The sequence below is a fragment of the Colius striatus genome, chromosome 3 (assembly GCF_028858725.1).
Source record: "Colius striatus isolate bColStr4 chromosome 3, bColStr4.1.hap1, whole genome shotgun sequence".
Taxonomy (NCBI): Eukaryota; Metazoa; Chordata; class Aves; order Coliiformes; family Coliidae; genus Colius; species Colius striatus.
Genome location: NC_084761.1, coordinates 72926984 through 72939597, shown reverse-complemented (window position 1 = coordinate 72939597; position 12614 = coordinate 72926984). Strand labels below are relative to the sequence as shown.

Here is a 12614-nt window from a genome sequence, read left to right as displayed (position 1 = left end):
TTAAAAAGTTAACAATTTTACTTTTGCATTGCAAGTTGTATAGACAACAGTGCTGTTTAAAAAAAAAAAAAAAAGTTTGAACTCTTGCCACAAAAGTATCAGGCTATTTCCTCTTCTGCTTTCTAAAGTTGCTGTGGTCAGGAAAGCACCAGGATGGGAAACCGCATCAGGAAAAAACCTTGTCATGACTCTTTTTAATGCACCACACTATTTATTTTAAACTTGTTAGTGTGTCACTTTACCATTAATCCAGCCTAGCTCTGTACATCTCAAAAAAAACCTGAACACGTAAGATGTAACTGCTCCACTGACAGAACCAATTCTGGCTTTAAAGAACTCTTTGGAGTGGTTTGTGTACTTTTTGGAGCTTTACTTGTGTTCATTTACTGTTCTCAGTTGAAAGCTCTGGTTAAGTGTGCTTAATGTTGCTTTTGCAAGTGTAAACAAAGCAATCATTAACACAACTTAATGACCATGCGTTTACAAGTACAGGCCTACCTCAAACAGTTTTTAAGCTGCTTTTATTGTTTAGATCTTCAGGGCCTAATTTGGATCTTCACATATCTTCATTTCTTGTTACTAAATATGTTTTAGGGAAGAAAAGACCAGTAATACTTAGTGAAGTACTCAATCACCAGAAAAGGCTGCTCTTAAATTTACTCATTTACCTATAATGAGAGATTGATTAATTATAAACTAGTTCTTTTATTTCAAGTACAAAGATGAACAGGGAAAATCCTTGGAGACATGAAATTGAACTGAATACCTTTGGAGATCCCTTTCAGCCTGTATTACTCTGAGTCTAGAGAAAATATAAGACTCGTTAGAGGATATAGGGAGGCAACTAGGAGAACTAAAACCTCATTGGAGTTGTACCTTGCAGGGGAAGTCAATGACAATAAGAAGAGCTTATTCAAATACACTGCAGATAAAACTAATGCTAGAGGCAGTGTAGGCCCATTGTTGAATGAGGCAGGTGCCCTGGTAACACAGGCTACAGAGAAGGCAGAGTTACTGAATGCTGCCTTTGCCTCAGTCTATACTGCTGGAGGCTGTCCTCAGGAGCCCCAGACTCCAGAGAAAGTCAGGTTAAAGGAGTTTTGTTTGGTTGATGAGGACTGGGTTAAGGATTGGTTGGGGAATCTGGATGTACATAAATCCATGGGCCCTGATGGATGTATGCCATGTACCAGTACAGGTTGAGGAATGAACTCTCAGAGTAGTGTAGGGGAAAGGCACCTGGGGGTTTTGGTGGACAGCAGTATGAGCATGAGCCAGCACTGTGCCCTCATGGCCAAGAAGGCCAGTGGCATCCTGGGGTGTCTTAAAAGGGCTGTGGGCAGTAGGTCAAGAGGTTCTCCTCCCCTTCTACTCTGCCTTGTAGAAGGGGACCACAGCTGGGATATTGTGTCCAGTTCTCGGCCCCTCAATTCAAGAATGACAGGGAGCTGCTGGAAAGAATTCAGTGCAGGGCCACAAGAATGATGGAGTGGAGCATCACTTGGAGGAGACTAAGGGGTGACCTCATTAATATTTAAAAATACATAAAGGCTGCATGTCAGGAGGATGGAGCCAGGCTCTTCTCAATGATGTCCAATGATAGGACAAGGGGCAGCGGGTACAAGCTGGAACACATGAGGTTTCAAAGAAATATAAGGAAGAATTTCTTCACTGTGAGGGTGATGGAGCACTGGAATGGGCTGCCCAGATGGAAGGTGCTGAGTATGACACATCAAATATATATTATTTAATGAACATTACATGCAGGGATAAAGTTGCTTTGAGAATGAGACTAGAAGAACTCAGTCTTTTAGCTTTATATAGTCATCTGAAGCAGAAAACTCCCAAATTTATGGTCTAATTCTGAGAGGACTTGTATATGTCAGTTTTCAGATAAAGGACTTTAATACTTAATTTACTGTAACCCTACTAAGCAGTTAGTTTTTGGCACAAAATGACCTAATTGTATCTAGTCACATATTTCACCCCTCCCTCCCCAATACCTGGGTTTTTTTTCCTGAGAAAGGAGAATAAAATGCTAAAATAGATGAGGCACTCCTTTACCCCAGAACCAGTAACTTAAGACTTCTTGAACTTGAAAATGCTTGTTTTGACATTTAGATTTTGATGATGGACTGCAGGCTAAGAGGCAAAACAACATAGTTGTTTGCATAGTTGACAGCTTTATAAGGTAAACACTGGTTTTACAAAAAGTGAGTATTTTGTAAAGTCAAATCTCTACTTACGTGGCATGACTAAAAGCAAGCCTAAAAATGCATTTTGTGGGCCTATGCACTCCATGTAACAGCATTTTCCTGAAGTGGTCTTTTTCAACTTCCCCCCAATGTTGCATTATGCTTCAAAAGTGCAAGTGCAAAAGTTGAGAAACCTTCTTTTAAATCTGTGCTTCTTGAATCTACCATGAATAACTGAAACACTAGGCCTGGTGCTTTAGACAGACTTTTGTAATTTCATACAATCATAGAACAGAGTCCAGGGTTGAAGGGACCTTGAAAGACCATCTGGTCCAACCAGGTATCAATAAACTCTCAACTTGCTCCTGAGGCGGAAGAAGGCACAAGATTCCTAACCTGAAACTTTGAAATATTTTGTTCATGTCAAGTTATACTGGAAACAAAACAATTTTGAAGCTACAGATTTATATTTAGGTTTTACTTAGATTCAAAGTAGGAAATAACATTCCTTGTAACAGCTCAATGTTTATAGTGATACAATGAGAGGTAACTATTGCAAAGTGATTAACAGTTGACTTAAAATGATTATGTGCTAAACTTGCAGACATAATGTTCTTGTAAGTTAACCTCTTTTCAGGCATTTAATAGTAATATCAATGGTACAATTAAACAGGTACCTCTAGAAAAGAAGATTTAGATTTTTCCTTCTGTATAAAGCTCAGTTACCAAAAATATAAAATTCCTACAGTAATTTGAAATAGATGTGAGGAAAAGTGCTAGCGTAGAAGTTTAATATATGTGGAGTAAGTTATACCGTTCAAGAATTTGGTGCATTTTAGGCACTGTTTTTTTATATTTTTATTTGCCTGGATTGTACAGCAGGACTTGAGATGCCCCAAAACTGTTCAAGATAAATTTAAGGCAACCAAGTGCAAAAGCTCAGTGTACATTAGATATGTGTAAACAGAACATTTCATAGTAGAAATTGTACAACTATTACAAGTTGGTACTATTGACAGAGGCCAAAACCATTCTGCCTAGAGACAAAAATGCAAAATGTAGTTACACTAATAAAGCCCCAAATTAAAAAATCCTGGAAATAAAGGATCATTTTCTCTTAACACAAGGCAGATGCATTACATTGCTGTGCTAGAGTAAGTGCTCTGCTCCCCCCCAACACATAGCATGCACTCTCCCACAGCTTTGTTCTGTTCATGTAGCTATGTGCCAGCCAACAACAGAGCTCCCAATGTTAAAGCAAAATGCACAACACAGCAAACAGGTGGAATGTGAATGTACAGATATTGGACCTTTAAAAAAAATACAGTACCTAGGATTCCTCATTTTAAACAGTTTTCAGCATATTGCATAGCAGTGAACTCATCTGCTACCTAAAACTTGCTGTTGACCCACACGGAGTTCCTCTTCAATTCTTCTTTCAGTTTTCTTTCATACTGTACAGTGGGTCCACAAGCTTATTGTGCACATGCATTAAACCTTAGGAGGAAAGCAATAAGGCCAGCTTTACATTAATTATACTTTTTCAACATGTCTTTCTACCCACATTTTTATTTTGAGTTTATTTCAAAGTATACATTTTCAATAGTTCATTGGAGAGAATAGTAATGGCTACAATAGAAGTTAAATACAGCATCTATATTACTGTGGGACTTGAGTATTAATCACATCTTCAGTATAAAGTTAGCAGGGATGAATCAGTTCTCTGACAACAGACCTACCATAAAGTACACCTGGAATACTTCACAGTTAATTGAATACATTCAATTTACCCATCTTTCTTTTGCATTAAAAACTGTGTAACAGCAACATAAAATTCCTTCTTACCACAGTTTATCATAAAAATCACAAGTACATATACTGACACTTTGACAGCTTGAATTGCAAAGCTCTAGTGCTGTGGTATTACTGTCTTCATAAATAACACTACTTGGTTTTGGCTGCCTCAGATCACAAACTAAAAGCATCCAGGCTGCTAGTTAATGCGAATTCAGAACTTCAGTAGTGCAACTCATTTCTACTCTAGCTGGGCTTTTTTTGGTCATATACAAGTGATCCATAGCTGTGATATGAGAAGTATTGTTTTTTACTATTCAGATACTTCAATTTTGGAAAGTGCTGAAGAGAATTAAAAAAGAGTGCTTCTTTATTTACTTTGTTACCACTTAATAAAACATTACCTACAACTAGGTATGTGGGACATTTGCTCAATGGTATGTTTTTAGCTTCATTTCACCTTAAGGACTAATAACATTGACTGATCAGTGTTCACAATCTGCAAAGTAATTAGCACCAAAGATGATCTTATAAAATTACAAATTGAATATGCAACATTAGAAGCAGAGATATTTTTTTTTTTAGCCAAGAAAGAAGTCTGACAGTAGTGCACATTTTAGTGATTATCTATGGCCAAGAATATTCAATACTTTTGCTACATGACATCTGGTGAAAAATTTAGTGTCACTGCAGCAACATGGAATTTGAATAACTGTACAATCTGGGGTCACTACTGTAGGTGACCACAACAAAAGGCATTTTGTGCAGCATCTGTTTCTGATCAGTATGACTATTACAAGACAGAGATGTTACTATATCCTTCCCCAGTATACAGCAAACACACTAGTAACTGACTCGAGAACTCATCTCATTTTGTCTCTAGGGGTAGTAACATAGCTTCAGATATTTCTGCCAAAAACCCAAACCTCAGAAAGCAAAGTAAGAAAACAATTTCTTATATTTCATGATGGATAGCTTATGTGTTGATATACATGGGAAAGATGAAGTCTAAGATTTTTCAGGCATTGAGTGTATTGAGTATACATTTGATAGAAAAGCTAATTGTACTGAAAGAGTAACAGCTGCACACGCTACTCAAACTAGAACCAAGTTTTGAGCTTTAGAGCATTTCACTTCCTACCAACGTTTTTTCTCTTCTAAAAAAAGGGAAATGAAAAGGAGGTAATTACCCACTTCCTAGATGCATGAAAAATGCTTACATAGTATTGCCTCTGCCATATTTTAATGAAGGACATTTAAATCCTGTTAGTGAAAATGTTTCAGGAAAAAACAGTTATAAATCTTTAAAAAAATTGTATATAGCAGCCTCTTTACTTGATAGATGCTAAAGGAAAGTCTCACTATTACATTCAAGTATGCTTTGAATAAACAGATTTCTGCATATCGTTTTAAGAAAGCATACAGAGTTTGAAAAGAGACAAACCATCCTTGTCTTATCTGCAAACAATTAGTAACTTCAAAACTATTTTTTTACATTATTCTGCAAGGAAGTTACCTTGCCTTTTCCCAATAAGAACAACTAAATTCACTCAATCATTTTAGCCTCTAATGGGTTTTTGTAAGATTAGAAAGAAAGTGAAGGAGAGTAAGAGGTATTCTAGTTACCAGCCGTGTAGTACTTTATTATAAAACAAGATTTGAAGTTTCACGTCATACCTTGAGATCTTTTAAATGGTGAAAAAAGCGTAGTAAATAGCTGCCATAATTAGCAATATTAAGAACCACCTAGCTTCCAAAGAAGTCTAACCTGGAGAAATTATTCCAAATTTGACCCCTCTGGATTTCTCTTCCATCTTAAAAGGGGAAAATCTCACTGATTTGAGAGTAGGTAAAGTTAAGCAAGTTTAAAGTAAACAATCTTTTAAAGAATTCTATTGCTCTGTATTACAGGGTAATTAAATAGAGTGTGACACAGTAGCACACATTCATATACTGTAGCCCTTGATGTTTTTAAAGCAATGTTCAGTAGTTCCATGTTAGGTTTGTATCTTTCCCAAGCAAAGCTTTTGTTTCTGTGAAATGCAAGATACTGTTTTAGCCAAGCAGTTGAAGAGTTTATCTTGGAAAACAACAGTAAGTACTGTCTATCAGTGTGATACAGGTAGAGACTAAAACACTCCACTCCTAATACAATAGCAGAGAAGAGCATACTGAAAAAATCCAAATACTAACAAGTTGGCTACAAATGAGATCAGGATAAAAAAGAAAAAAAAAAAAATAACATTAATGCCAGAATTGCAATCTGCAGTCTAATACATATATGGACACTGGTGATTTAATGCTGTAAACAATAACTTGATAAATTACAATCTTGATCTCAGATGCCTCAACTACTACAGATATCCATGCTAGTAAGAAAGATTTGCAAGTCACACAATCACATTTGCTATACTAATATAGTTAGGAGAAAACTACTTTTCTTAGCTTCAACAGTCTCACTGAAACAGAATTTGCATCGCTGAAGTCTCACTATGAAAAACCCCAACTTAACTGAAGTTTGCCTCAATATACTAATACAAATATGAAATGCACAGGAAAGGGGTGCTATGTATTCCAAGTCAATATAGATTAACGCTAATTACACTCTATGAAAAATGTCCTAACTGAGCTTCAAAGTCTGTATCACACATTTCAAGTTTACTAGATGCACATTACAACAGATAGCAAAAAGCAGCATGAAAATATATCAGGATTAATAAATATATAAATTTTCAGTTAAACTTTCCAGTATATTTAGGACAGTATTCTTGAACACCAGACTGCTGTTGTTTTACATATAGCTGAAGACTACTGAACTATCATTTCAAATTGGAAGCAAAGGAAATGTTTATCCCAATTAGATTTGTTAGGAATGTAAGGAGCACAAATTAGGCCTCCTAGCACTTTTCTACTGATCAGAAATAAGTTAATATTTATAATTTGGAATATACAACGTCACACATTAGCTACTGAAATGTGCTGGAAGCCTCGGACTTAATATAATTTTAAAACTAGGTATTTAAAAAAATGCATGTAACCTCTGATTCAGTGCTCACCTTTAAAGTACTTCACAGTTTTAACTCTTAGTTCTAAAGTAGCATCTTCATCACACACGAAGATAGTACGAGGGTGTTGCTGGAAAGCAGAAACTGTCCACATATGATTGACTCCTTCTTCAATTGCTTTGTACAACGCAAAAGCCTTATGTGCACCGGTTATAAGAATCATCACCTGCAAAACAAAGGTCTCTTTACTTTCCATCCCAGTATCAATACCAACTAGTCTTGAAAACAGAGACATGCAACTAGAACTAAATGAGTTCTTACTTCTCTAGCATCCATCACTGTACCCACACCAACTGTTAGCGCCATAGTTGGTACTTTAGATAAGTCTCCATCAAAGTATTTAGCATTTGCCAAAATGGTGTCCATTGCTAAAGTCTTTAATCTTGTTCTTGAAGACAAACTTGATCCGGGTTCATTGAATGCAATGTGGCCATCTGGACCAATGCCTTTTCAAAGTTAAAAAAAGTAAATCATTCCAAACCTGCGAGTCAACAAATATCCTCAAACATTGTAAACGAATAAAATGACTCATTCTTTCCTTTTGTTTCCCCATTTTCAAGAAAAAGCATTCAAAACTTACTTGAAATTAAGTTATTAGAAACTTGGACACCAATCATTCTGCTTTGGTATTCATACCGATTCTCTGTCACAGAACTTTCTTATACCACAACTGAAAAACATGGGTTTAGCTAAGTTTCGAAAACAGTGATTAAAGAGTGTACTTGTCTGAATTGTAAGAAACCATAGAGCATTTCCTCATACCTCCAACGAACAGATCAATCCCCCCTGCTTCTTCAATTTTCTTTTCAAATGCATCGCACTCCGCCTGTAAGTCTGGAGCATTCCCATCAAGGATATGAGCATTATTTGGATCTATGTCAATATGTTTAAAGAAGTTATTCCACATATAGGAATGATAGCTCTCTGGATGATTTCTGGGAAGCCCTGAAATCATTTAGAGTGAAATTAACATATTACAAGATTTAACCAAACAACCTTAATTCTAGTCTATGTGTAATCAATGTGTGACATGCAAAGCAAATCTAAGTCAGATAAAGCAGTAGTTGATATTGTACTTAGATTTCCTGTTGGCATGCACAAGGTAATTTACATTCGCCTCCCATACACTTTATCGCAAAGAGTGTAAGATCTTCAAAGGAAACACAGTCACAATATTACATGGCAGCATAATTTCTACAGAACTATTGCGAAGCACCAAATTTAGCCCAGAATGCACCCGCTTATTATTTGCATTTTGTAGATAAAGAAATAGAGAAAAATCCCTAAGACGACACAAACCTGACCTTGTGCTTTGACAAATGATTTAAGAGTTTTAATAATAGAAAAAAAAAAGAATATTGGTATAAAGTGTCTTCTCAAATAATTAGAACACCATCTTACCTACATATTCATCCATGTTGAAAGTCTTTACATACTTGAATGAGAGATCTCCATTCTTGTGATATTCTATCAGCTTTTTGTAGCATCCCAAAGGTGTACTCCCTGTTAAATAAAGTTTTTTCAACTGTTCTATGTATCTGCACATTTTCAGCATATTTGTATCTCAGTCAAATTTCGCTATAATGCCATGGAAGATATCTGTTATTTCCCATTTAGCATTTCTCAGCTTCTCAAACTTTATCACAACTTTTTACACAAATCACATCTGTATTTAAAAAGAAATATGTTGAAGTATTACCAAAATATATTTGTGTTCTTTTAAATATTGTATGCTGGCAATAATACAAACATAATTCTAAGTATAAGCTAGAATATAAGCTTTGAATAAAACTTGCCTGTTGGTAGACCAAGTGTGAAATATCTTCCTTGACTTGGCTTGAACTGGATAATACGGTTACAGATATATTTTGCTGCCCATTCACTAGCCTGATCATAATCTTCAAGAATTACTAGCCTCATTATGGCAGTGAGGAAGTTGTATGATAAAATGATCTTAAACCTGAAGAAAATAGCAAAGTTGCAAAAATAAGCACCATATGAATATGTAAAACTCTTAGATACAAAATACAAAAAAATGACCTTTTATACTGATGACATATAGTGTGAAATAAAGGATATTTAACTTGCATAAGCATATTGCACTCTCGCAGTCCTAGATCATGCTGGACTGTTGGACAGTCAAAAGAAATGCTACAGAATCCAAGTGATAGGTTGCAGCCAAAACATCCCATAAAATTCCCACACTAATTTAAAGTAACTTGTAGAAAAAAACTAAAAAGAAAACGAGAACAAGCCATTTTGAACTACAGTCTTTTAATTAGCTGATACTGTAAGAAAAGAGGAAATAACTCTGCTTGAAATAAAAGTTGAGTAGAAACTGCTGCAATAAAACCAAACACTGAGATTGACTTCTTTCTTATGACCACTTGAATGCTTAAAATTTCAAAACCAGGCTCATTAATAACCCCACACTTCTATATTCAAAATATATAATTGGAAGTAAACAACTAAAACTCCTTTCAGTCCCATTCTAGCTTCATAACAATGCTTCAGTAAGATTATTTAGCTGAAAAAAAAGTTACATCATTTTGAATTTTTTTAAATTCACAGGAAAAAATACCTGAGGTCACATTTTTTCAACACAACTTTAAATAGAAGTCAGTCATTTTTCATAGGCTCTGACTTTGAGTACAACCATATCAACATCAACATGAATATCTAGAAAACAAGCTTAGCTGTTAAAGCTAAACATCTCTTGCATTTAAGTGAAATGAGTTTCTGCTTCCACGAGTTTCTGCTTCACGGAGTGAGGCAATTATCTGAAAGGCCGAGGCTCTTTAACCACTTTGCATTCTGTTCTCTTTCCACTTCTGAGGGTGCTTGGCATTAGCCAGAAAAGAACACGGCTGTCCAAAGCCTAAGGCCGAAAAAGTGCCAAACCACCACTCACTCACACATGCTACTTCGTTGACCTGAAACACGAGGCTAGTTTTAGATGAAACGTATTAAAACTGCAGTAGTCCTTAAGAGGATGACATCCATTCATCCCCATTGAAGGAAGGAAGTGACCACCACCTTGTCCTGAGTACGAGGCTTCCTCTCCCTGGACAGCAAAGCCATGTCAAACCAAACTCACCTTTGCAGAGAAATGCTATTCCACAGGTACCCAGGCAGCTGACACTCACCTTTCCTCAAAGAGGACATAAAAAACAGGCCGCCAGACAGAGATCTGGAAGCTTTAGGGCAGCCACATAAAGCTGTAATGATTTTACCCCGGAACACGGCGCTCCTCCCTAAGAGGTGCGACTCGCCAAAGGCGCCTGAATGACCGACCGCGGACCTTCACCTAAGAGTATTTTTTCGGTGAACTGGTGGATCTACACTAATAAGGGAAGAGACCTACTGCCGGGCCGCTCCGTCCCCTCCCCCGGAACCGCCCAGGGTCCCCTTACCCACCGCCCCGCACAGCCGGCAGCACAGCCCAGCTTGGCCCAGCCTGGCCCCACCAGCGAGCGCGACCCCACCCGGCTACGCTCACCCTCGGGAGAGCCCGCACAGCCGCGGGCGGGAGAGGAGGAGGAGGAGGAGGAGGAGGAAGGAGACGGCTGGCCGGAGCGCCCCGCAGCAGCCGGCCCGCCGGCGCGTAACCCGGAAGCGCCTGGGGAGGCCGGGAGCGCCGCGCATGCGCGGGGCGGGCTCGGCGTGGCGGGCCGTGGGAGGTGCGGGACAGTGTCCCGCGCGGCGATGCGGGCGCCTGATGCCTCTGCTGGCCCGTGCCGTAGCGGGAAGGCATGCGCCATGGAGGTGCCTGCTCGCAGAGAACGGCCTCCAGAGCTGCTGGTGGCTGGCAGCGTGCAGAAATTGCTGCGGAAATACCTGCCTCATAGGCTAAACGAGAGCAGGGCTTTCTCATGAGGCCTTTTCACACAGATCATAATGAGGGATGGTCCCCTTTAAGTATTTGCTTGAAATGTTGCAAAAAAGTGTTGTTCATAGTTATTACCAAAGAAAGAGAAAAGCATCAACTTCCCCTCTTACTTTAAAACCAGACAGTTTTGTAGGTGTTGCTAAACTATGATCTGAAGAAGGCCTTGCTGGTTGGCAAAGGGTTGGTAATCTTAAAAAGTGGCCCTTGTGCTTTCAGCAGGGAAACTGGAGGTTAAAGGCACATTCTATATAATTCTGTATACTTTGTAGGCTTCACTGAGGCATTACTGTATGAGCAGACAAGGATAAATCTATTTACTGGGTGGCAACACAACTGGATGAGGAAAAATACCATGACTGAAAGGGAAGGAAGCTAATCAAGGAGGGAGAGAGTGTGTAAAGATAATCTGAAGTCATACATGGACATCATAATATGTTTTCTGGTGACCTGACTAAAAATACTGCAGAGTAGTTTAGCAAGATTGAGTAATGTTTTCCCAAGGGCAAGAAATGTGCCTTTGCATTTTTCTGAGAAGAGATATATCTTAGTGGAGTTTGGCACTTTGCAGACAACCAATAAAAATACAATTTGCTTCAAAATCGGTCCGTTATTTGAATGTAACTTTCCAATACTAGGAGCTTTGATTTAGCCCATGCCCTTTCCTCCAATACAATCTTTATCTCAGAGATTTTACCAGACGCTAAGGAATATTGTATTCTGTAGCATGATTTGTTGAGTCATGCTGCAAACTTCCACTGCTCTCATTGTTTCAGAGTATGCTTGCAGTGGAGGTTGTGATCCCATGTAACAACCTACATTTTCCCTTCTAGATGTACATTCTGTGGGTTTTTTCCTACCTATATGCACTACATGTAACATTTTGGTGGTAACCTACTGCATACAGGAGACTAGTTAACACATTTCTTTATTACTACACACGTGTGGACCTGAAATTGCATCCCCAGAGTCGTAGATGAGACCCTTTTCCCCTGGTGAGCCCTGTTCTCTGAACTGTACACTCAAAGTAAGAGGCTACTTAATTTCTCATGGTCAAGTATCCATCAGTGCTTCTCTCTTCATCAGCTCCCTGTTGTCCTGTTAGGATTGTCTATTCATGTTCATTGCATCCTTAGTTTTGCCAGCTTGTAGCAACAACAGGCTTCTCTGCTTCCCTACAATCTTTACTACCCTGATCTCAAGCTGGCCAATTGTTTCCAAGGCTTTGTACTCTAGCATAGGCTTTCTACCTACTACCTCGACAGGTGAGAGTGGAACATGCCCAAATCAATGGTACAGCAAGAAGAGCCATTTGCATTATCCTGTTTTCTCTTAGCAGAACAATGTCATTCAACTTTCAGACTTCCCATCCCCTGTCCCATTCCTAGGTCTACACTGTATGTATGACCCTACCATATATTCCTTATCCTACTGTAGTCCACTAGCCTTGTTCATCACTCTGCATGTCAAATTGTTAGAGGAAACTCAGATCTTTCACACAAGTTCTGTTTGTTTCCACAATTTGAAAATTCGCTATGTTCATCACTGAAGAAAGGCTCTTAAAATTCAGCTAATAGGCTTCTGCATGTTGCATATTCTCCAGGAGGCCAGAGGATATGCGATATACTGTTCTATGCTCGATGGAACTTTTTGCACTTTTTCCTCTAAATTCCA

At 38.3% G+C, this 12614-nt stretch overlaps 1 protein-coding gene across 2 annotated transcripts; it reads right to left on the bottom strand.

Moving 5' to 3' along the window:
• Positions 1-34: 34 nt before the first annotated feature.
• On the bottom strand, positions 35-10652 carry GNPDA2 (glucosamine-6-phosphate deaminase 2). Of its 2 annotated transcripts, XM_061992325.1 has the most exons (7): positions 10554-10652; positions 8847-9014; positions 8456-8553; positions 7817-7999; positions 7316-7500; positions 7046-7220; positions 36-3692 (listed from the first exon to the last, which is right to left on the bottom strand). In XM_061992325.1, exons 2-7 carry the CDS (start codon positions 8972-8974, stop codon positions 3634-3636), a joined length of 828 nt encoding a protein of 275 aa, XP_061848309.1. In that variant the 5' UTR covers positions 8975-9014; positions 10554-10652; the 3' UTR covers positions 36-3633. The 2 variants fall into 2 exon arrangements, with proteins under 2 accessions (XP_010206769.2, XP_061848309.1); XM_010208467.2 differs by lacking the exons at positions 8847-9014; positions 10554-10652 and having other exon boundaries at positions 35-3692; positions 8456-8718.
• Positions 10653-12614: the final 1962 nt, after the last annotated feature.